The 26,751-nt window shown below is 42.6% G+C and overlaps 1 protein-coding gene across 1 annotated transcript in view; it reads right to left on the reverse strand.

The window, feature by feature from the left end:
* The window catches only part of LOC137150797 (protein eva-1 homolog C-like), a 180,836-nt gene that overhangs the window by 34,492 nt on the left and 119,593 nt on the right, over positions 1–26,751 (reverse strand). The window contains exons 3-4 of the mRNA XM_067544854.1: positions 18,415–18,538; positions 2,189–2,341 (exon numbers count right to left, since the gene is read on the reverse strand). Of these exons, the coding sequence (XP_067400955.1) occupies positions 2,189–2,341; positions 18,415–18,538 (277 nt within the window). The remainder of the gene's footprint in view (positions 1–2,188; positions 2,342–18,414; positions 18,539–26,751) is intronic.

The following is a 26,751-nucleotide window of genomic DNA, read 5'->3' on the forward strand; positions in this document are numbered from 1 at the left end:
TGGCAGCCCTGGAGACTAAAGATCTCCAGTTAGTACAAATAGGCTACAGCATAGGGAACCACAGAGGTGCAGGTTTTACCAGACTGCCCCAGCAAATGTCACTCAACCCTGACCTAGATGGGTCACCTTTAGTTGGGAGATGGGTTGATTCCATACACCAGTCTCCCCCTTGCCTCGCTGCTGAAAGTGCTGACTATGAATGCTAGTTGTGGTGTGGGTGATTGTGAGGTGGATGCTTCTCCTCTAGGAACTAAACCAAAAGCATCAAACTAATTCCGCATTGGCTAGAGAACAGACAGTTTCTGTGTGTTTTTTAAATTTATGAATGTTTAGTGTATGAATGTATGCAACTGTAGATTGCCTGGGAGAAAAGAAAGCTACTTAAAGGTACCATAAATCGACCATAACATGATGCAATTTTACAGCTGTCTTTGAGGATCCCCGCCCCCATTTTAACTTTCTTCTTTAAAAAAAAAAAAAAAAAAAAAAAAAAAAAACTTTAAATACAAACTCTAGCTAGACTTAGCCACGGGCAGTTTGTGACATCTGTTGCTAATACACTCATCTGCAGTGTATACATGGTTTAGGGCATGATGAAGGGAAGAGAGTATTAAATGAGACACTCAGCGAGTAGATTCAAATATTTAGTCTGCTAAATTTGACAAAAATCTGCACCACAGCAGCTTGATAGCTTGGCTAATGAAGCTTCACCGAACCTAAAGAGTACAGATGTGTTCTGTCTCACATATATATAAATAATACACACACACATATATATATACACACACATATATGTAGATATAAATATAACACGCACACTCACATTTGTGACTGGCCCACACTGGGGTTCAAACTGAACAGGGAACGACATCTCAATTCTCGTCAAACATAGCTCCAGCCAACCGGTTTCTATGGATGCTGGGAACCTCCTTGAGCCAGAATACTGTTCAAGTTGTGTTAAAAGACTAGTCTAGAACAGGCATGGGACAATCCTGAAAAAGAGCCATTCCCAGGGCAAACCAAAATTCTGGGTGACTCATGTCCTTGTTCAAGTTAAGCACTCTGCATTTGGGACTCCCAAGTTCCCTCCATCGACTCCCTTTTATATGCAGGATAGAGAGCATGACAAACATATCAAAGGGCTCCAAGAGTTTGACCTCCATTATAGAGGATATGGGTCCCTCACGGTGAGCTCAACATGCACAATATATTTTTTCTGGCAGCGTCTTGACACCCTGCTAGCATAACTCTGTCCCAAAAAGGACTCCCCAACTCCTCCCATTCCATCCCTCCCCAGGAAAGGTCCCTGACAGCTTCCCACCTTGTGTCTTTGGAGCACATTAATGATGGTGCCCAAATCTCCCCTCTGTGACTTCCAATACACCGGTCACCAACTAACAAGATTCCCCCTCCCTCTTTTCCACCCCATCTACCCTCCTGGTCCCAGGTGGTAAAAAAAATTTCTGTTACAGCTGCTTCAGACAGAAATGTAGGTTTTCAACTAAACATGGGGGGGTGGGGGAGGAGGTTGCAAAAAGTGTCAGCTTTCCACACAAAAGAATTTAGTTTTTATTAATATCTATATTCCCAAAAACCAAAATATTTTGATTTTCTACTTTTCACCAAAAACAAACAAATGAAAAACACCAACATTTTTCATAGGGTAAAAAAAAAAAAAGCCCCCTCATTTTCTAACCAGCTCTATCTCCTACCCCTGAGGATTCCCCTGCAAGCTCAACATGTTCCAGGATATACTCTGTTGTGGAGCAAAAGGAAACCTGTGGGTCTATTCACCGGAGTAAGCACTCGCAAGCATGAGTGAAGTTGGCACAATCAGTCCCTAGTTATGGGGCCATGTTTTTTTTAAAAAAAAACCTGATATGTTTGCATAGAAATCCATGCTCAGCCATTGCCTACTTCTTCTAGGGCAATTACTGCAACTGCCCATGCAAATCAAAGAGTACCAGATTGGATGACTGAAAGATGAAAGTGACATGAACGCAGTGGAGAAGTGGTTAGTGGGGGCAGCATTCTAGCCAGGGAAGGAGATGAGGTAGGTTTATGAATCTGGAGCGAGGCAATTCTCTCACTTTTCCTAACAATGAGCAAGGCCACACTAATACTAATGAAATTATCAAGCACCAGCATGGAGCACTGTATACTGTGTAGAGTCCATTGCCCTTCTTACCTATCGTAGGCATCCCTAAATTCTGGTATGGGCATTCCAGGCTGCCTCCTTGAGTTCTTCCAAAAATAGCAGAGTAAATGGCTATGACCATGCTTTTCTTACAGCTCAGTCTCAGTTTGTCGTCTTCACAGGCAACTTTACTCTTGTACTCATCTGGAAAGAAATAGAATGTCTCGTTATTCAGCCGGTCCACAACAATGCACAGAAAGTGAGCAGGAAGAAAAAAAAAAGCCAATCATGAAGAGATTACTTCTCTCTCCAGCATATGTTGGTAGATACAGTGGGGTCTGCTGGTTGGTACCCAGAGATTAGCAGGGTTTTAGAGATCGGAAGAAGCCCCATTCAATGACCATATTGGCTATAATAATGAAGATGATAATTTGCAATTGTGTAGCCCCTCCCACCTGGAATTATCAGAGCATTTTACAAACATTAATTCATATAGCCTCATCACATCTGGGAGAGGTACTGAAGGTAGGCAGTAACCCCATTTGAGAGATGAGGAAATTGGCTCTCGGAGGTGAAATGACTTATCTGTGACCACACAGAAAGTCTGTGGCAGGGACAAGTAAAGAAGCCAGGTATCCTGTTCCTTAACCACAAAGCCGTCTGTCAGCCCCCACAAGAAAATCCTGCACATTAGCGCAGCTGGCATGTGAACTGCATGCACTGTGATCAGCAGGCAAGAGTAGCGCTGCTGGAGCTGAATAGGACCCCTTTCCCTAATGAGTCACCAGGAGCTGTGCTAAGCTTGCTTCATGCTGGGAGTTGCTCTTGCCTGTCATACAAACAAATACACAAAGCTGCTCTCAAACCTTATTTCCAACAGACAGCCTAGCACCACAGGAAATTGTTCTGCTCTTGCATAGCTGATGCTTCTTGAACAAACCCTGACTTGGCTCACATTAAACAGAGACTAGGAAAGTTTGTTCACAGGAGACTTTTTGTTATTTTATTACCGGAGCACACAGAGACCCCAACTTAAATCAGGACCCCATCATGTCAGGCACTCAACAAATGCATAGTAAGCAACAGTCCCTGTCCTGAAGAGCCTACAGTCTAAATAGACATGAGAGGTGGGGGAGAACAGAGGCATAGAGAGGTGAAGTGACATATCAAAAGGTCACATTATCAGTAAACAGCCACAGTAGACTAGAATGACCCAGGCTGCATATATGAAAGGAATAAATATGCCTAACTTTCTCTCTATCTCATGCACCTGCTCTGGAGCCAATCACGATCTGGCCCTTAACCTACTCAAACTGTTACAGTATGTGTACAATTCACTATGAATGCAAACATTCGTAGTGGTGGGTTTCATGTTTCCCCTTGAAAAATTAAATGTGCTTAAGTGGCAGAGAAAAGGTGGCAGTGATATTCAGCAAATGGCTTACTCCGTTCTAATCCCCAGTACAGTCATTTGTAGGGCAACTGAAATTTGCAATGATTAAGATATTTGCTAAGGATAATATACCCTTTTATTGCTGGTGTGTTTTCAGAGACACTGGATCAAATATAACTAGAGAGAAACTGGGGCAGGAGGAAGAAGGAAACAGCTGCAGGTTTTTCTAGACACAGTTAAAAGGTCTTTATATAATGTGACTGTAACATAGATTGAACAATTGAGGAAAAGTAACAATAAATGTTTCTAATGGAAAAACTGGCCCTTGCAAATTGTAGAATAACCAACAAGACCTCCCGTAATTAGACAATGTGTACAAGGTTGTTAATTCATTGGACTGTAGTAAATTACTCAGAAGGGATCAATGGAACGTGGACATTTCAATGTGCAGCCAATGACAATTTTATGAGTGATTGTGATTGGGAAGTTCAAAAGTTAACATTAATGATCTCAGTTTCAGAAAGATTTCAATGCTGAAAGCGCTCATATAGAGTTAGCATCTGCAACGTGTGATGGACAGCTCAATTCCAGAGGTGTGTTTAGCCTGCAATTATTTTATATATGACTTAGTTGAAAAACTTATATAATATTATTGTTAAAAAAAATACCCCAATGACCATATATGAGAGTGTTAGGAGGAATCCTCAGGGTGTATAATTGCTGAACCTATTTTACAGTTCAAAGAACTGAGAAGCCATGGCATCAGAAATCCATCTTCGTCACCAAGTTATAAAGGATTCAGATCATAGACTCCAGGAAGTTAGAGATGGAAAAGATTTAGTAGGGGACCTTGCCCACCTCCTAGCCACTACAGGATTATTTCCTACAGAAGAGTCGTAAGAACATTGTCTTGTCCAATTTCAAATGACTGAATTAATAAGACTACTTCCAAGATGCTATTCCAGGTTTTAATTGCTTTCACTCTTTGGCAATTTCTCTTCAGTCTAAATTTTCCTTTGCTCAGTTTCATCTCACTTCGTCCCACCCTAAACAATAAACTCTCCCTACCTTGTAGCTTATACCTTTCTACTACTTACATTTACTTCACCATCACCAGCCCTGCCAGCCTCACAGTGTCATTTAAACACGCTGCACATAGATTTAGTTCTCTTCACATCCTTCTATGTGTTCATAATTGTTAACTCATGGAGAACCAGTTGAGTGATGGTCTGTGCCAAGATCAGCCAAATGGGTGAAATTGGCAATAAAGCTAGACAAAAGAGGGGTTTTTCCCCCCCGCACACACACACAATTCCTTTTGACTTGTCAGCAAAAAGCATTGGCAGAAAAACAAAAAATATAAGCCAAATCCCAAAAGTCTGTGAGCCAGGTTCTCTGGTCAGCCTACATTTCTCATAATGCACCACTTTCCCCCCTCTTGTTGAGGGACGGAGTGCATCACAGATATGCATCCCTTGGTGCATCCCAGAAGATGTAGTCCAGCCAGAGAGCTTAGCCCATGAAGGAGAACGGGAACATAAAACACCCTAATTACAACCACCATGAGGCATCATGGTGCCATTTTGATTCAAAACATTTTGGCTATTGGCCAAAGTTTTTCAGGGAACTACTGAAATTTTCCATGGAAAGCAGATACTTTCTGCAACAAAATTTGCTTTGTTTTCCATTCTTCTATTAAAGAACAGTTTCGATGGAAATGTTTCAACAAGCCCTAGTCCTGAATATGTAAAACAAAAACATCTTTTAAGATTAAAAAAAATAATCCCCAGTTGCTATTAGTTCAGTACACAATGATTTCACCTTCTAGGAAGATGAAAGTGTACTAAGTAAATTGCCTGATGTCTCACCCCCAAATAACTATGTGGCATTGAATCCCATTAAGAACCAGATCAAATCAAACAGTTCAGTAGTGGCCGAAAGTTCTTATCATCATCTAATGATGATGCAACATGAATTAACTGTGACAAGAGTTGGTGGTTTCAGTCCAGTTCTTAATGGAAGAAGATCCTCATTAGAAAAGCCATCATGACAGTCCAGCAAAGTTGTGAGCCTCAACTGAGAAGCCAAAGCCAGAATAAACCTGGGAAGATTTACTCTTCACTCCTGATTTTGGTCCCTTTGAATCAGAGTTCAGACATGTTAGTGGGGCTGTGTGGGATAAAGTGAACACAGCTATTGCCAGTCAGTACCTGCTCTGAGGAATAAATAAAGGACTTATGTCTCCAAGATGGCCACGCCAGCACAGAACAGGGCAGAGTTCCTCTGGGCAGTGTCCACTGACTTCTTAGATTATTTTGTGGAGTGGTGGAAACTGTCTAGAATTATCTGCTTGGTGTCCCCGTCTGGAATCCTGATTTTGATCCTATGACTTTCAGGGCCAGCATGGAGGTGTTCAGGACTAGTGACCTGGTTCACGAGGATCGTGTTCAAGTTACTGGGAACTAGGCAGGAGCCAGACAAATTTATCGGGTCACCAGGAGTCAGGCAGGTCAGAGACTGTAGGGCTCAGTGACAGGTCCTCACAGCACCTAGTTGTGAAGACAACTTTCTGTGCCTCTCTTTGTGTTTAAATAGGAAGTCCTGACCAATCAAAAGTCTTGGAGTTCCTCCAATCAGTGCCCAGGGAAGCTCCACTGATGTAGCTTCTGGTTTTATGGTCTCTTCAGTTGGTTAATTAGTAGTGAGCCAGTGGGTGAAAGCAGCTTGGTATCACTCAACTAGCAATCCTGTGGACCCAGGCCCAAGACCGATGGTGTCATGACAATGACCCATAGTTCCCTTCCTGCTCATTTACTTTTTGTTTCCTGTAATTAGTTGATCCCCACATTTTTTCTTGTCCTTCCCCTCTATTGAGAGATAGATTCTTATGGTTTTGTGGGGAATCTGCTTGATGCCTGGGCATCAAATAGGCCAGCACGTGTCAGGGCAGAGGGCACTGTCCAGGGTTCTTTGTGTGGTGACCCCCATCTGGCACCTTTCTTTTAAATCTTTGACCTGCACTTCCATTTGTGTTTTACCTTCTTTTTTTTTCTTTTTTTTTCTCCCAAGAAATGACTTGTTTTCTCTGGCTCTTATGTCCCCTCCCTCACCTGAGGGGCAGGTCCTTTAGCGTAGTGGGCTCCATCCACTGTCTCCTAGAATTCAAAATCACCCTGATACATGCTGACCTGAGTTTGTCTGGGCTGCATCCATTAATTTCTTGAACTCCTTCATGGAGCTATGGGCATTGTCCAATGTATCTGCCTACTGCTTCGGGTTCCCTCCTTTTGTACCTAGGATCTTCACTTCATTCCAGTCTATTCATTTGTTATCCTCCACATTCAGCTAAGTCCTCAGTTCTGTAACCCTTCCCTTATCTGAAGGATGGGCCTTCAGTTGCTTGGTGGGCTCTGCCCATCCGTTTAGAGTTCCTCTGGGGGGCATCCACTGACTCCCTGAACTCTTTCTTGAGGCAGTAGGCATTGTCCAGGGCTCTCTGCTCCATGTCCCCCACTGGATCCCGAACTCCACAAGCCCAAGTCAGCTGGCTTGAGGCAACTGTGGGTTTTTAATTGCAGTGTAGATATATCCTGAAAGTCTTGATATTACATTTAACAAGACAATACAATTACTTAATGAGCAAGAATTTTGCCAGTTTCAAAAAGCATCCTGCAAACACTGTAAATTCTGGAGGTTTAAAATTGTTCTGATATGTGGAAAGTTTGTTCTTTATAGGTGAACCTGTCAGATTCCTTTTAAATTATCCTTCTGATGCACCCATCCAATTTGCAGCATTTAAACGGAAACTTTCCCCCCTGTCACTTTCATTAGACTAAATCAGTTGTCTTTTTATATTTTGCTTTGAAAAGGCTGGCAGTATTGCAAATTAACTGTTACATTTCATTTTCAGAGCCAGGCTCAGATGCACTGGGCTAAACTTTCCTGTCAGACAAACAAAACCATATAAGGTGATCTAAAGAGTGAAAAAAAGAATGGTATTGAAATGTAGATGCTATATTGTAAGATGAGGTCTAAATTTTATACTTGGAGCCAGGGAAACTAAATTCCAATCACAGCTCTTCAACTGACTCACGGGACTTAATTTTTTTCTCACATACACTGAAGTAAATCAGGGGCCACTCCACTTAAAATAAACTGGTATTAAATTTGTTTGTGTACATTAAACTCTGTCCTTTAGTTTCCCCAATCTGAAAAATATGTAAAATGATGGTGACCATACTTATCCCATTCACAAGGATGTTAGGAGGATGAATTATTAGTAGTTAATTGACCTAATCCAGTTCTGATTTACTCTGTAGTCATTGGGATTGCCTATGGCATAAATCAGGAAATATTGATCCCAGGACTTATAAAATTAAAAGCCCTGGGTGTATTATATTTATTACTGTGTAATAGTATACTTTTTCTCCACTCTAGCATTTTAAAAAACCCATTTTAAACAGGCTTATCTAAACAACTCTACACATCATTTCCTCTAATTTCCTGTGACAAAATCTAGAGTTAGAACAAACACTGGGCTGCCAACATTCACAGTTTCATCATGAGTCTCAGGATATTTGGTGTTTCATAAAGCCCCAGCTCTCGGAGGCATGTGATTTAGGTGAATCTCAACTTTCATCTAAAAATGAAAGCACATTTCTAGCCCTCATGGTTGCAGAGAAAAAGCTTGAAAATTTAAATGGGGTGCACTCTAAAGGTTCAAACACCAGAAAGCGAATTAAAACTCAAAAACTTTTAACATCTCATTATTTTTAAACCAATCTTATGATTTTGGGACATGACTCATGATTTTTAACCCTTGGATCTGGCAATATGGCAAACAGTCCAGTGCCAAACCTGTATCCCAACACTTTTCAGATTCTCTCTTCATTCCAAAAGACATCCATTCAGATTGATTCCTCTTTCTTCATCATCTGCCTTGAATAGTTTTCATTCCCATGTGAGGTGCCCTCTTATACACTTCTCTCCCCTGCCTATTGCCCGATGAGGCCCAAGTGCCTGCTCCAGACCATGACTCAATTTTGCAAACTCTCACTCTCACATGAGTAAAGGCTTGCAGAGAAGAGACCTAGAAACAAGGATATCTTTAATGGGATGTGTTCCTTCTCTTTTGGTTACTCTCTAATGTGTCTGCAGGATACCTTGAACTCTTTGCCATTGGAGAACCATTTACAGCTGCTACTTGGCTTCCCTAAGACAGTTTGATATTGCTTTAGGGCGGGGGGGGGGCGGGGTACTTTTCATTTTGAAATACCCTGACACTGGTTTCTTCATGCTTGTTCCAGTTAGTCACTATGAAAAAATTCCTACTTCTCTCAGAGTCAGCGGGAGTTCCTATGTCAGTATGACTAATTGTAAAAACAAACTTTCCCCCTCACCTCCCCACAACAATCAGTCATTTGTCACAATTGAAAAGTCTGCCACAATGCAAAGCCTCGATCTTCAGTGCATAAAGTTATGACAGTTGTATACAACGCCTAGGGATCTGCCAATTTTGTAGGTCTATTGTACTTGAGGCCAAAGGTTATGATCTCTCAACTGCTTCTGGAAAGAATATTTACCCATAAAGGAGCATCTTGGCAAGAATGCGTTGTCCTCATGTACTGTTATTCATCAAAGACCTAGAAAAACCCCATGGCTGAAAAAAGAATTCTTTACCACCACCCCTTCCAATGGAACCCATAGAACACAAACACCAGGGGATGACTGGCTGAGTCTAAGCAAGTACCAGCTTTATGATTTACACAACTCAATCCAGAATTGAGCAGGGGAACTACAAAAAGATGCAGAATTTGCCTTTAAAGCTGTTTACATCTGGGTCCCGGAGGCCTGATCCAACTCCACTTCAAGACAAAAAGAATCCTTCTATTCATATCAATGGGAACTGGCCTGGGCCCCCCATTTGGGTGCCGGATTCTCCTTCATGTCAGTGTTAGTCAGGAGAAACTCCTTTGAAATCAATAGGATTCCACGGGCGAAGGCAAGAGGAGAATCAGACCCTTTATTTTTTCACTCTTGGGTCACATAGGGTTTTGGTGACCCTCTCCCGTGTACACTGCGTGCACTAACTGACATAATTTCTGCATGCATTGACAATGAAATCACGCCTTTCTCTTCATCTGCTCCTGACAGTCAAGTGAGCCATGTGTTTCATGGATGGGGGCTATCTGACAGCATCTGAAAATGTTTGCGCATTGACAGCTTAAAACAGAATTAACTGCAAGAATTAAAGTTTCATTTATAAGGCTCAGCCTGGTCCCAGGCTCACAGATCTGTTCCCTGACATTTATAACATTCTTTTATTTACCCCTTTCCATCACTGTGGTACTCGCTGCCTGAGGTTTATTACCCTTATAAATTTCTACTCCTATACAAGTGAAACAGTTTTGAAATAATACAGATAAGCAAGAATGAGCTGATGAATTCAGGGGGTAAATGGCCTATTTTACACCCTCAATAGCCAGGCAAGGATGATGTGCCATGTTAATAGCCCACAGTCCGTTGTGAGGCTTATAAGGCATGAACCACCAGGAAGCGGTGCAGGGAACAATACAGTGAACTTCTCCTGCCACCAATAAAACTGTCTCACGAGGCAGACTAATGCTTTTCTGACAGGGTTGATAGCTACTGAATTACCAATCTATCCCAGCACTAAAATCAATCACCAGTGTTAAAGGTGCCTGGGATTTCTATAGCTACAAAAGAAACTATTATTTCCAAAGCTCTTCCCTCTTCTTGTGCATAGTGTGCAGCAAATCATGTCAACAGCATGAAAGCCTTAAGGACGGGTGTCATTAAACTAGGTCTTTCAGGCAGGATCCTGAGCTCAGAGGATTTAACCAGTAAAGGCATGATCCAGAGCCAATGTTCTCATTGGCTTCAAAGACTCAGGACTCTGCACTTCTCTAGCACCTTTCATTCAAGAATCACATAGTGCCTGGCAAACACTACATTAAAGAATAACATTTACGTAGTGATTTATAAATGCCTTGTAAGGTAGGCAAAAAGCACCCACCACTGAAGTGCAACCACTTCTGGGGTGGAACATGGCAGCTGTTTAAAGAGCATACAACACATTATTGCTAAGGATCGGTTTGAATTACAGTGTTCTAGTTTGGATCATGACCCACATCCAAACTTGCCCATGTTACAGAGGTTTTTTGACCCACATTCTGGTCTGGCTCATCACACATAGAGGGGTCAGCAGCGAAGTTTGGAACCCAGGAATGTTCAGTAGAAGAGGTTTGGTACAGATCAACCTCCAATGACCATTTTTATACTGTAACATAACTTCATGTAACATTTTACAACAGACAAAAACACTGAATAAAAAACAAGATACCCTGGTCCAAAGAGCTTGCAATCTTAAGTCACAGCAGGTACAATACAATGGGGCAGAGAGAAAGAGTGGCGAGAGACCATTGCTGTTATTTCACCTTGAGGAACAGATTGTGCTTTAGAAGTGATCTGAAGAAGAAAAGGGGAACTGTTTGCAAAATACAGGGGAAAAGAATGCATGAGGTCAGGAGCAAGAGAAGGAGTCAAGAACTGCAGCATGGCGAGAGGATTGGCAAAGCATGCGGAGTAGAAGATCATAGAATCATAGAATATTAGGGTGGGAAGGGACCTCAGGAGGTCATCTAGTCCAACCCCCTGCTCAAAGCAGGATTAACCTCAGCTAAATCATTCCAGCCAGGGCTTTGTCAAGCCACAGCTTAAAAACCTCTAAAGATGGAGATTCCACCACCTCCCTAGGTAACCCATTGCAGATCACATAGGCAGGCACCAAGTTGTAAAGTGCTCTGGAAATCTCTCCTCTCATAATAATTATAAAGAAATAACTTCATTTATACAGCACATTTCATCTGAAGAACCACAAAATTCCCTACAAATATAGCTAGGCAGTAGTATCCTTATTTTGCTGAGGCACAGAGAGGTTAAATGACTTGCCCAAGGTCTCACAGGCAGATACAGGAATAGAACCCAAGAGTCCTGCTCCTAGCCTCTGACTGCAATCACGAGATTATGACATTTCCCCCCAAGAGTGTCAGATTTATGGCACCCAGGAGGAGTATTTTCCAGCTTACAACAATAAAATATCCTACACAGCATTATGTCTCCAAGATTTGAGAGGAATGAACAAATCATAAAATTGTTTTAATAATATTGGTGAATCAGGATTTCAGTTAAAAGGCACATGTATGAGGCCAATAAAATACTGTGTCAATTCTCTCTAATTATGTTTCTTCAGATTACGTGGTAATTACACTTAATGGTTCTAAATTAAATTAGTATGTTACCTGCATTCTGGTGAGAAATCATAAACTCATAGAAGATTAGGGTGGGAAGGGACCTCCGGAGGTCATCTAGTCCAACCCCCTGCTCAAAGCAGGATCAACCCCAACTAAATCATCCCAGCGAGAGCTTTGTCAAGTCAGGCCTTAAAAATCTCTAAGGATGGATATTCCACCACCTCCCTAGGTAACCCATTCCAGTGCTTCACCACCCTCCTAGTGAAAAAGTTTTTCCGAATATCCAACCTAGACCTCCCCCACCGCAATCTGAGACCATTGCTCCTAGTTCTGTTGTCTGCCACCACTGAAAACAGCCTAGCTCCAGCCTCCCTGGAACCCCACTTCAGGTAGTTGTAGGCTGCTATCAAATCCCCCCTCAATCCTCTCTTCTGCAGACCAAATAAGTCCAGTTCCCTCAGCCTCTCCTCATAAGTCATGTGCTCCAGTCCCCTAATCATTTTTGTTGCCCTCCACTGGACTTTCTCCAATTTGTCCACATTCTTTCTGTAGTGGGGCCCCCAAACTGGACACAATACTTCAGTTGTGGCCTCACCAATGCCGAATAGAGAGGAATAATCACTTCCCTCGATCTGCTGGCAATGCTCCGCCTCCTACTAATGCAACCCTATATGTCGTTAGTCTTCTTGGCAGTAAGGACACACTGTTGACTCATATTCAGCTTCTTGTCCACTGTAATCCTTAGGTCCTTTTCTGCAGAACTGCTGCCTAGCCGGTCAGTCCCCAGCCTGTAGCAGTGCCTGGGATTCTTCTGCACTTGTCTTCTGCACTTGTCCTTGTTGAACCTCATCAGATTTCTTTTGGCCCAATCCTCCAATTTATCTGTATCCTATTCCTACCCTCCAGTGTATCTACCACTCCCCCTAGTTTAGTGTCATCAACATACTTGCTGAGGATGTAATCCACCCCATCCTCCAGATCATTAAGGAAGCTGTTAAACAAAACTTGCCCCAGGACTGAGGGACACTCTGATACCGGCTGCCAACTAGACATCTAGCCACTGAACTCAATGATCTAGCCAGCTTTCTATCCACCTTATAGTCCATTCATCCAACCCATACTTCTTTGATCTGCTGGCAAGAATATGTGGGAGACCGTATCAAAAGCTTTGCTAAAGTCAAGATATATCACATCCACTGCTTGCCCCACATCCACAGAGCCAGTCACCTCTTCATAGAAGGCAATCAGGTCGGTCAGGCATGACTTGCTCTTGGTGAATCCATGCTGACTGTTCCTGATCACCTTTCTCTCCTCCAAGTGCTTCAAATTGGATTCCTGGAGGACCTGCTCCATGATTTTTCCAGGGACTGAGGTGAGGCTGATTGGACTGTAGTTCCCCGGATCCTCCTCCTTCCCTTTTTTAAAGATGGGCACTATATTTGCCTTTTTCCAATCATCCAAGACCTTCCCCAATTTCCATGAGTTTTCAAAGATAATGGCCACACCCACTCCCTCAGCACCGTTGGATGCATTGCATCCAGGCCCATGGACTTGTGCATGTCCAGCTTTTCTAAATAATCCTGAACCTGTTCTTTCAGCACTGAGGGCTGTTCACCTCCTCCCCATTCTGTGCTGCCAGTGCAGTAGTCTGGGAGCTGACCTTGTCTGTGAAGACAGAGGCAAAAAAACCATTGAGTACTTCAGCTTTTTCCATATCATCTGTCGCTAGGTTGCCTCTCCCATTCAGTAAGGGGCCCATACTTCCCCTGAAGTAATCATACTCTGTGTAAGATTTTATTTTAATGTTCCTAAAAGGTGCCCTGCAAATTGAAATCCTCTGTACATTCAGGACCTGATCCAAAACCCATTGAATTCAATGGATTTCTGTGGACTTTGGATCAGGACCTCATAGAACAACCACTGCATAGGCCACAGCAGCATTAGCTTCCCCCACAGCATGTCCCAATCCTGACTTGGAGAGACCACCTGGAGGCCTCTGTGCTAAGGCTGCCAGTAACAGGCTAGATTTGCAAAGGCACTGAAGGGATTTAGGAGCACAAGTCTCTAACTTTTAATGGGACTTGTGCTCCTGAACCCCTACGGTGCTTTTGAAAATCTCCCCAGTGGGTGATTTGAGCAGATGTGTATTAGGTTCTGGGCTGAGAACACAGAGCACCAGTAATTTACAGTCATTACCAAGCTGCGATGGATTTAGAATGAGTGGAGCATTTTATTGACCATTTCTGATCTCCCCAGCAACCCCATACCTCTGAAATAACTGTATATACACACACCATCTAGCTACACTCTAGTCTCTTGCCACTATACCGGATTTACAGAGCAGCTGCCACTTAGGGAAAGAGCCATGTACATACCTGAAACTTGTGTATTTAGATACATGCCCCCTGTGCCGTAGATTCAGAGATTTTAAGGCCGGAGAGGACCATTCTGATCACCTAGTCCAACCTCCTGCATAACACAGGCCAAATAATTTCATACAATGATTCCTACATTGCGCCTAACAAGCAGAGGCTGAAGAAGAGCAAAACTAGACTATTTCTTTTTAATTTCTTATTTTCCAAGAAGGCACATTTCCTATAACCTGTCAGTGCCAGTTCTCTGGCACCCCTTCCTGCCTCCCTATGAAAGCAGCATTGGAATATAATGAAGGCTCATGCTGCAGATTTTAATCTCCACCCATCTTTGCTGGATGGCCACGTCTCCCCCAACCCTGCAGTCTGGCGGGCATGTTGCTCCATATTCCCTCCCCGTCTGATCTCCTTTGTCTTTTTAAACGATGCTCAGGGGAAGGAAAACAAAACCAAAACTCAGCCACCTTGTTCAAAAAGCGAAGCAGGATTGAAACTCCCTTGCAAGAAACATGTGAGCAAAACTCCACTGCGCCTTGCTTTCACACCAGGGAGTATGATAAGTCTGGCCCTAGGGCAACATGCAGCCAATGACCCGTATCCCTCACTAACTGCAGGGTAATGGCAAAAATGCTCAATGTTGTGAGGAGGGGGAATTCAAACAGGCTCTTTATTCTTAATAAAGATGTAAGCAAGGTCTGAATGGCACTTTCCCCACACCCCCCTCCCGCTCAGCCAGCTGAAAGGGGGGCACTTTATTTGCATGGGCTTTGTATTTGCATGAGTACAATTAAGTACTCAACAGGATTGCACTGTATCTGCATAAACAAACCTAGGTGCTGAGCATGATGGGAAATGGTCAGTGTGGTTGGTACTGGATTACAAATCACTTTTGTGTTAACTGCTGGGGTAACAAAATCTTGTCCTCCAATTGCATGAACAAATGGCAGCAGAACTGTGTTTAGACATTTCTGATTAAAAATTCACTCTCATCTCACCAGAACATAACAAGGGTGGTGTATGGATGCTCAAGTCTTGTAAAATAGCAGAGAGGGATTGGGGAATCTTCTGTTTGGATTGCACTAGCTAGCCCTGACAAAGGGCTACCCTTAAGTGTGGATTGATTATCTCCTCCTACTGTTAAAAGGTAGAATTAATTATTCCTTTTGGAGTCTTTTGTTTTGTTAAAAGCGGAGACATTGCTCCTGTGTCAGTAGAAGGTTTTCCCATGAGATGAAATTCACTAAAGGAACTGGGAAACTTTGACTGACAGCCAGCAGAGAGGACCTGGCAGGGCCTGGAGGTGGTGGGAGCCAGCAGCGGGGACTCGGTGAAGCCTGGAGGTGGCAGAAGCCAGCAGCAACGGGATCTGCAGACGGCGAGAGACAGCAACAGAGGGGGCCCCAGGCATTGGAGCGAGCAGCGGTCAAGGCCTGCAGATGGTAGGAGACCAGTGAAGGGCACCAGTCCAGCCCGCATCCAGCAGGAGCCAGCAGAAGGGGACTGGCTGAGTCCCCCAACCGAGAGGTGGACACTGCAACTACAAACGTCAGTAGGGCAGGGGAAGCCAGAAGAGAGAGGCAAAGGACACACCCCACATACTCTGGGGTGGGGTGCATTCGGTCATTGTGTTCATGAATTCTGTTTGCACTGTTTCCCAAGCTAATGTTATGTGACTTCTTTCCTTTTATGAAGTCTACACGCAGACTTTGTGCTTGCGAGAAGGGAAGCATTGCCTTTTGCGGTGCCCAGGGGATAGTGTGTGATTTCCCAGGTGACTGGGTGGGGGCTCGAGTTGGTTTGGTGTTGTATCATTGACAGGGACCCCTAGATATAAAACCCGGCCCTTGCTGCTGCTACCGACTCTGTCTGGCAGAAGGGTTACAAAGATACAAAGAAAAGCCATTATTACAAGTTGTACAGCCCCCACACACCAGGGATTAAACCTTCACAGTTAGAAGCAGGACCTACTACAGTTTGAGCTAAAGAACCAAACCTCCAGAACTACGGGCTGTAACAAGTTATATCCTCTGTGGATCAGCATAGAGGGGGACTTGTAACATACACTCACCAGTGGGTTACCTAGGCTTTTATTTTTTATTTTTAAAAAGATTCAGTACAAATAACTGCACCTATTCGGGGCAATCCTGGGGCTCCTGGAAGGTCTCCAGCATGACACACAGTATTGGAAAGCTCAAACCTCCCTGTTTGATGCGTTGTAGTGGATAGAAGGCAGATCTAAAGCATGTGCCAGGTAGACTGTATCCAAGTATTTGTAGACAGTAGCTGTGGGGACCGAAATACTGTTTGTGGCTTTTGATAAGTGTACAACAGGCCACGTGCCAGTTAGCAGGCTTCTCCAGACCCTCTATGCTTCCTGAGGTAAATACTCTCTGGTGTTCAGTGACAAGCGCTGAAGGGCTCCCCAGAGATGCCCGGCACTTCACAGGACCCCAGATTCTAGGACTGAATCATATGATCTTGCTACTTATTAGGGCTGCACATTTGGGTTCTCCTAAAATATTACAATATTTGTATTTATATCTTTTGGCTTTTAATGCCCGTGGGAATCATCAAAGGGGCTAAAATAACACCAGACCTGCTCTCTTCACTAACCGAACTTATGAGAAGATCATCTCTCACATTGTTTTGCCCTTAAAGCAGTGCAGGTTAAAAACATGACTACAAACCAACACACACAAGTGCTAGTCCTTCTGACACCCCTGCTATTTCACAACCCTACAGATAAAGTCTGGAAGCTTCTCTGGATGGCTCAAAATGCTTCTGCCATTCTATGTGCCAACCTAATGTTCAGTGTATTGTAAATGGTATTACAAACGGATCAGATTCCCAGTATGAGTTAGCCAATTGGCTGAGAAACAACAAAATATATCAGGTCCCTGGCTCACCCTGGCAAAGTTATAGCTGCATGGAAAATGTCTTGGGGGACATAAATTCAAACAATCTAGCAAAGCGCTGTTGTCTTTTAGGAAAGTTCCCCTTTGCCCCTCCCCTCCTCAGCACCCCCCCCCCCGCCCCCGCCCCCCGCCCCCACACTATTCCCTGACATACCTGTGCATGCCATACATATTCATGTACAGATGGGCTTCTATGACACCTTCAAAAGTTCAGCCCGGTCTACACTTCAAAAATTCAGCTGACCCTGCACACAAATCCTAGGATCTTTTCATGACATTCCTTTTCAACATACTATACAGAGAATTTTCTCATACAAAGACGGACCTTCCGTTCACCTGCTCAAAGATCACAACTCACATAGATGGTAGGGGTATTTCATCACCTACTTTTCATTTAGTTCCTCACAGATCTTGTCAGATCCCCCCCATTCAACAAGCATCAGGCCCCAGATGCTGCAGCAAGAGCCTTCTTCTCTGCAGCTGCTGCTGTTTGGAACAGCATCCTTGTGTCCGTCCACCTCTTCGGCTCACCATTTATTTTGAAATCTCTTCTCAAATCAGATCTATATTCATCCTTGCCCAGGCCTTTTTAAATTTCCTCTCCCCCTCGGCTATCACTGGCTGTGTTAACTTCGGAACTGTATTAGTTAACTCTCCAAAACGGCTTTGTGGTTTGTAGGAAATGTGGGATGTGGTTTGTAGGAAAGGGGCTATACAAAACAAAGTTATAAGCCAACATTTCCAAAGTTGGGTACCCAAAGTCAGGCACCTCAAAGACTGGCCTGTTTTAAAGATGCTGGGCAGACACAGTTCCCATCAGGCCATTTATCTGGGTGCTTAACTTTAGGCACACAACTTTTGAAAGTTTGGGCAACATGGATTGTTGTCATGCTTGTTGTCAATTTGCATTGTGGCTTCTGAAGTTAAACCTCCCATGAAACAGACAGGCATACAAGCATGTGATCCTACTAATCAGCACAGAGTGGAAACCTCTGCAATACGAAGTTGGAGCAGCCCACTCGAAGATGACACTGTTACCGGGGCAGCACATGAGCTTAATGTCGGCAAGAATTTTCTCCGGTACCTGCAAAACCAATCTGTACTGCAGAGTGCCAGTGAGAAGGAAAGAACCTATCAGCAATGCTCTGAGAGAGCAGGGAAGAGGGCCCTTCTGTACCCAAAAGGCTTATGTTACATTGAAAATAAAGGCAGAAGGTAATGAAAATCCCCATTAAAGAGACTCCTAGGAATTCACTGCAAAGGCTTCAACCAGGGATAACTTTGATCTTACAAAAGCAACCAGACTCACTGGAGTGATACTTACTTGGTCTGCACTTGTACCACACGATGAGGTACTTGCCGGTCCCAGGGCACGGGTCTAGACCAAAGAGCCGGCTATTGACAAAGAACTGGCAGCTCCGTCTGTCCTGGCACTCATCCAGCGTTTTCTGCACAGGCGGGGACATACATACAAACAACAAACAGAGAAACAGAAGCACTTTAGTAGCTAGAAGAGTGCATCAATTGGAGAAAGGCTTTAAGAGCAGCATTGTGACCTGGGTCTCCTGGATACAGCATGATGAGCTCACACTGATGAGGCTTCCAATGCCCAGTGCCCTGGAATTGCAGGGACTTGTTTGGTGCACACTCAAAAGCCCAACAACAATGGCCAAGTTCAGCCTAAGGCAACAACATTCCCCAGAATGAATTTGGCCTCAGTAGATTGCAAGGTCTTTGGGGCAGCAACCATCTCTTATGAGCAGTTCACGTACAATTCCTGGCCCAGTGGGGCCCTGAGCTCAGTTAGACGCTCTAGGCACTACGGTAATACAAAGAAACACAAATTCACCACAGCCACTTTACACACCCAAGTTCCCACATAACAGCTCTCCAGCCACAAGCCAACCAGATAATGATATGAATGGATCAGTGTGTTTGTTAGGTAAGAAATGGGAATCCAAATATCTGCCCCTAGTAAAAATCTAAATTTTAGATTATTTTTCATGCCATATACATGCAAATCCTTGCCAACGATCCCTCTAGAATCAGTTGTTCATTCAGACTTGTCATCGTGATCCTGCTTGTACCTCAGAAAGTTCACAACGACAGGCCAGATCCCCAGCTAGCTTAACTCAGCATAGCTTCATTTAAGTCAGGGCTCGTCTACACTGAGCGTCTCTGAAACTTGCCCATTTTGTATCAAGGGAGCTGCTCAGTGTAGACAAGCCATCAGTGGAGTAACACGGATTTACACCAGCTGAGGACCTAACCTAGTGAGTGCAAACAAAGCAGACTGAATGCCAACCTTGTGTCACAGGGGCAGCGGAGGATTCCAATGGATGGCACTGCTGAAATGCTAGCTAACATCCCAAGTTAGATCATAATGCAGACATCTGAGATTTAAGTGAATCAATGTGAAAGAGAGGGAAACAAGCACAACACTGGACATTCTAGGAAAAACTGAGTTCTCAGTTAAACATTAAAACCTCTAAGTGACATATGAGCTCCTCAGTCCCTTTTGAAAATAAGACTCATATGTCACTTGAAAGCTCTTTAAAAATTTCACCCTTCGTCTACACGCAAACTTGCACTGTGTTAAATCAGGATTTGTTTTTACACCGTTTAGTTAAGCCCTGGGTAGACTTTGCTTTAAGAATGGGTTATATCAATTTAGCTTAATCAGGTAAAGAAAATGGAGGGTTTTACACTGATTTAACTGAAGATTTTTAAAAGCACACCTTTAGTTAAAATTGTGTGACTTTGCGTGCGGACAAAGCCTGAGAGAGTGATAGTTCAGGAGTGAGGATTGGCGTTACCACAGCGGGTACCAGATCATTAAATATACAGGGCCAAATCTCAGTTCCACCGAAGCTATTGGCAATTTGACCGTTGATTTCACTGTGGGATCAGGATTTGGACCACATACTTTTAAATGTGTTCTTTTGTTAGTTACAGAAAAGGCGTGACAATTGTTGTCATTCTAATCATTAGCAGTAGTGACAGTACGTGTATTACACAGTCAGCTTACTCAGTTTTGAATGGGACTCGTTTTTCCTCTCCCTCCATTGGCTTCCTTTTAGTTAACTCACACAGGGCTTGTGAGCCTGATGAGTTCTCCCACTTCTCATAGTTTTGGAATTACCTCCATACACTTCTCCATTTATAACACCTTTATAATAAAACTCCATCTTAAAATCCACAGGGGAAAGACATTCTGTCTCCCGTTAGAAAATGGCTTCATTAAGAAAGATTAATGATTTTTATCCCTATGATCCTTTATAGCAGAAGGGGGGGACAGTAATTAAGTTTTATGGTCAGTTAGATGACTTAGGTGGTATTTATATACCTCAGCAGAGTCCCTGAAAGCTCTAAAATTACCATAATGTTTGTCTGACACACATGAACCTGTCAGAGCATTTTGAATGAGACCACAGAGTGAGGTAATTCATCGGCCTCGTTAAATCCCTGCTTAACAGAGCTATGAATTCCATTCCCAACCTGATTAATTTTCACTTACAAGGAGACTTTGGCAAACTGTGTCTCAAAAACCCTCCCAACCTCTCTCTTTGTTCCTCTTTCTGCTCGCTTCTCTCAGATTGACCTGCTTTCTGTCCCTTTCCATAATCTCACCACTGTACCATCCATGCCCTTTCTTCTCTGCAGATTCTACCATTCCGACCAGCTTTCTCTCTATCTCAGTGATCCTCCATCTATTTTCAAATCCCAGCTGAAAATAATATATTTCTTCCTTAGTCTACACCCCTTCATCTCTCCATCTCCCATATTTATAACAGACATGGCAACAGCTGCTCCATAACGGGTTACATTACAGGTTCCATTCTAAACCCCAGTATTTTCAGGTGTTCAGAAACTTTGGAAGCTTTCACCTTTCTGGCTGACATTTGCCAGGCTTTGTCTCTGCTTGAAGTTAGCTGATTTATTTTAAAGTTTAAACAAAGATAGTTCAGAAATTTTTGAGGGCAAAGTGAGCAAAGAATGTATGCTGTATTTCTCCGGTTATAAAACTAATAAAACATCTTGTGATCTTTTCAATATAGAGATCTACAGTTGAAAAATCTGGGAGATGAATGGAAATAGTCTGCACTGAGAAGAGGTCCCTAAGAGAGTTCTGGGGGCAGTAAGTTATCACTTAACTAAGGTATGAAAACTCTGTGTTTAGTTCAGGCCACACATTCTTTTTACCAAATCCAAAATGGACAGATTAGTCAGTAGCCATGTTCTATACAATCTGGGTGGGATTTTCAAAAGCATTCAACATTGACCTAACTACGCCTATTGAAACCAATGAGAAACTACCATTGATTTCAGTGGGACTAAGTTAAATCAACATGGAGCACTTTTGAAAAGCCCACATTGTATGTGCAACCAGTACCTGCATAGCTTTCCTTAAGCACAGTGCAGAGAGTGAGTCAATTAACTAACTAAAAAGCTAACCTAACTATGAATGTAGGTGGTCTTTCCATGCCAACAAATGTTCATTATTCCTTTGCCTTGTTCTATACTAATCTCCAATATGTACCACTTACTGCATATTTTCTTTTCTGGAAGTTTTCTTTAACTGGAATTTGTCACTGAACTCTGTAATATATCTTGAGTACAGTTTGTAGGATGGATGCTATCTTAATAGCAAACATTTTGCCGGTCCACATGTACACTGAAAACCTTTTCCCTGCTATCCTCATCTACATTTGCCCTACACTAGACAAAAAGGTCGGATAGAATTCACTTTTGAAGTTTATAACAAGTGAATTCAAAAATTGGCTTTTCAGATCAGTCAGTGGGTGATCAGCCAACACAACTAACACATCATGCAACTTTCTTACCAGGGAAGCTATTAGTTTACTAATCTACTGAGCATGAATTTCCTTTGCAAAATCATAGGTGACAACAAATTATGTTGAGCAAAGAAAGCTTTCAGTTTATTCTCTCATTACGCTTCCTGCTCGATTTTCTCTCAGTTACGGTGAGCTGAGAATAACAAATCACTGCTGAGGAGGTGGAAAGGTGCAACAACAAAACCAGAAAAATGCCCTTGAACAGTCTGTACATGTGTATAGAATGTCATATGCAGCATTGACCATGACTCCAACATAATCATCCTCTAATGGGCTCTCCACCAGTACAAAATAAAGTCACATTGTATTATGAAAAATCACGCTAATGGGGGAGGAGAAGGAACCCTTGTCTGGCACAGAAGGGGAGGTCAGAGACACTAATTGTCTTGTGCCATTTTATAACAGAGTTCCAGTGGTAAATCAAGCCTCAGGGCTGACAGCCTGAGCCCACAAGGGAAGTCATGGCCGTTTAAATCCATTCCATTCTCTGCTCCATGACTGAGTTAAGAAGCCATGAGATTTCGAGGAGATAAGAAGGAAAGAAAGCCAGGTGAATTTAAGCAAAACAAACACTAATCTGACCGCTGTGATTTATGCCCCTGATTAATCTCGCTCCAATAACCCAGCTCTTAACATGAGAGCTGCTTCAAGACCAAAATCAGGTCTTTCCAGCGGGGGCTGTGAAGCTACACACTTGATACATTTCATTGTGCTCTTTAACAGGGGTCTTTTCCTTGTTAAATAAAATCAAAGATTTAAAAAGAAACTCAATTGGGTCACTGTAAGAAAGTGTTTTAAAAACCCAGCCCCTACACATACACACTTTTTTGTCTCTGAGATATTCACAAATTACTTGCTTTGAACATTATTTGTTTTACACACACCACCACCGAGTTTAATGCCTCAGGGCAAAACCTATTCCTGTTTTAATTCCATTGCAGTCAATGGAGTTAATACACCCAGGGTGACATCCTGCTCCCACTGAAGTCAATGGTAAAACTCCCTTTGACTTCAATAGGACCAGGATTGCACCCAGGGCTGCTCTGCTTATCACATCCATCATCAGAGTGGCACAAGGATGACTCTAGAACATGTATCACTCCAGCCAAGCATGAAACAACAGAGAAGGCCCACACTAAATGATATTTCAACTAGTATGGTGTTAAGGCACAGCAATCAAAAGAGTTAGATTCATTCTTAAATTAGAGATGTGATCATTTGTCATGAAGACAGGAGTAAGTATAAATATTTAACAGGAGCATTACACAGGGTATCAGTATCTTAAAATATAGACTAGATGAAAGTCCATGCTGTCGTGCGGATGTAATTCGCAAAGTGTAAAATAGCCGAAAACAGCTCAGAATTTACAAGTTTCATGGTAACAGACCAAGAATCCCAGGGACAATTCACCCTCGTAATATTCTGAACAAAAATTGTTCCCCAGCCATGCTTGTAGCTATTTCCATCACTTCAGACTGACTCAGCTGACATTCTAGGCTTCAGAGTGACAATCCTGGAATCATATTATATAGATATGTAAGCTTTATCAGGACAAACTCAATGCTGGTGTAAGTGGGTATAATCCCACTGAAGTCAGCAGAGTTACACACAGCTACACCAAACATTTTCTGGTCATCTACCTAGCTATGTAACAAATATAACAAATGAGAAAGCCTTTATCTAATCTGCAATACCCATTAATACGAAGCAAGGAGTATCTAGATGGGTGAATCAGTTATTTCATCTAGGTTATTCTTACAACTGGGCTTTCCTACCATTTTATATATTATTGAATTTTTTGTATTGTTTTATACTTTATTGTAAAATCATCACATTTTAATTTTTTTTAATTGTAATTCAAACAAGAGTTTGAGATTTAAAAGAAAAAAAAATCTGGAAATAATCCTGAACAATGTACAGAAAGTAATCCTGGTCATTCACAAAGGACCTCCCAGACTTTAATGCAAATCAGTGAGGTTCACAGAGTCAGAGGATTTGATAGGAGTTATGTGGGAAAATAGAACAAGCTATAGGGGCAGAGAAAGGAGGACTAACCAAGGAAGCAACATCACTGTAGACTGGACATGGGGTACCTGTCTGAAGCAATGTCAAGCAACTGCTACAATCAAACCTCTGTATTGTGCACCAACTCAGCATGTCACGTGACTGGCGGCCCTTCATTATTACTACTTATTATCTGTATAGTGATAACCACTATAGACTCCTATCAGGAATCAGAGACCTGTTCTGCTAGGCACTGTACACATAAAATCTTACAATCTAAGTAAATTTACAGATTATACTTACTTACAAACTAAGTAAATTGTAATGTCATGCTGTGTTGGCCTGGAACATGTACTGGCATGCAATGTTATATCACAAGCTGTCTAAACATACCAGGATGCAATTAACATGGCCTTGGAGCAAGATTAAGATTGAATGAATCCCCAGGCATTAATTCAGATGTGAGGTGCTCAAAGAGGAATATGTTTGGCAGGTTGAAGGGGAATGGATTGATAAGCATCCTCTATAAATCTGATTTACAGATTCTGTCTTATACTGGCCTGGCATTAATTAAGGGTGAGGGACTCTATAACAATCTGTATTAAAGGTGTCAACTTCAAAGGAAGAAGAGATATTACTGGTGAAAATATAAATGAGAGTCTAACTAGAAGTCATGGGATTAAAGGAAGGGAATGTTTAAAATGCACAGCAGAAGAAAAATCACTGGCAGGGATCCATTATTCTGTCAAACACTTTCCCATGGGAGTGATGGACGCTCCAGCACTCTTACACCTAGACTGGACAATGCACTAATGCTGTGTTTTGGGAAACAGTCTCACACTAGCTGGGAGGTGGCCGAGACAGAAAATGGAGACAGAAATGACCTGTCACTTTGTAGTATGCAATCAGACTGCTCTGAAGAGTGATTTCAGTCAAGCTAAAGATTTCACGGATAAGGCAATTTAGAGATAAAATAGACAGATATTAGCCACTGCTTCTGCACAGAGGTAGTATCAAACATTTCCGCCACTTACAAATATTTAACCCGTTATATACACTGTGATTGTGGGGCAGTTATACTTACATTCCCAACACAATGCAGCCTGAACACTGTACATGTGATAAATTATCATCAGTTCTGTGATTTTAGGCTGAGTTTGGAAATTGTTGTAACTTCTTCAAAGGAGCCTGATAACAGCCCTTGGTTCAATAGGAAATTTGGGTGAGTTGAATTACAATTGCTTTCACTCCATTTCACTTTCTCTCATGCTCATGGAAAAATGTTCAGGGAAAAACAGCCTCCATCTCCATTATCCTATGATCAACATTTGCTTCATGGTTCAGAAGCTGTGTGGCTCCTGAAAAACTTATCTGACCTTCCCAGATAGCAGCTGGCAAAAGAGTTATATCACTGCCATTGCTTTATGTTATTTAAACCTTGTCAGTGAAGGAGAAAAACATTTCAAGGAATTCCATGGCTAAAATGCAAGGAGTCCACTCCCTTCTGTATGTCTGCCTCCCGCTCAGGTAGAACAACAGCGGGATATGGTGACAGAGAAAGTGTCATGTATCTTACTTAAAGGACCAAAGGAAATACCACCTCAGCAGTCTTCATGATCCATGTCACTGATCATCCTTAAAAGAGGTGAAATAGACACAAACTAAAAACAGAAGACAAGCCAAGTGTTCTTTTCCCAAAAGCTAACGAATGTTTCTAATGAGAGAAGCATGATTCATCACCAGAGCATTTTACAAGCAGCACACAGGGTTTTCTTTTCAGGCAAATAAATCACAAGGCTGAATTTTGACCCCCGAGGTGCAGTTCCTCTTGATTTCACTGGGACTATGCATGCATCTCTGAAGGCAAAATTTAATCTGCATTCTACCTGACAAATGTGTAGAAGCAGAAACACAACACCTCTACAATGCCTTTTATTTTCCTGATAAAGTTTTTATTCTCTGTCATTTTGTCAATAGGAGAATACTGCAGATAAAAACTTGGCACAAGGCACACTTTATGTATGTGATAACAAGTGATGCCATGCATTGCAGACTAAATTTTAAACTCTCTTCCACAAAAACCCTGAGTTGTGTTTAATGCTGTAAATTATAACATCAGAAATGCTGATTCAGGAACGAGGAGTTACAGAAAGCTTTGTAAATGTATCAAGAATCCCATATTGCTTCAATCTTCTTCCTCTAAAGCCTGGTCTACACTAAAGTTTTGTCGACAACAGTCAGCTTTTGTCAACAAAATAGTGGAGGTGTACACACTGAAATGCTCCTCCCACCGATGTAACTCCAACATAATGCCAACATAATAAAACCACCTCAAGGAGAGGTGTAGGGCTTATGTCGGTGTAGTTAGGGTGACACAGTGTCAGTTCCTTATATCAGCTGTTGGCTGTCATTCTTGTCAATGTCACGGCTCTGCTGGTGCCGGGCGGCTGGACCCCGCTCCCAGCTGGGAGCCACTAGGAGCCCGGGAGCCTGTGGGGCAGTCGGGCTCCCGGCAGGGAGCTGCCTGCAGAGATGAAAGACTGAGTTCACAGCTCCCCACACTGCCCCTCTTAGATCAGTAGAAGTGCTCCTGGAGAGAATGCACACTAACGACCCAAGAAGGGTAGTGTGGACATCAACCACCTCAGTAATTAATGTGGTGGCTGTAAGTCGACCTAACATCGGTCAACTCATCTTTGTAGTGTAGACAAGGCCTAACTCTGCTTTTTGTGTATCTTCCTTTAAATCTGTCTCATATATTTTGCAAGTCAAATTCATGCATTTTCGGTGTGGCCGATACT

Source organism: Emydura macquarii, unplaced genomic scaffold, assembly GCF_026122565.2.
Source record: "Emydura macquarii macquarii isolate MOO-44397 ecotype Brisbane River unplaced genomic scaffold, CSIRO-AGI_Emac_v2 contig_1027, whole genome shotgun sequence".
In the NCBI taxonomy this organism is placed as follows: Eukaryota; Metazoa; Chordata; order Testudines; family Chelidae; genus Emydura; species Emydura macquarii.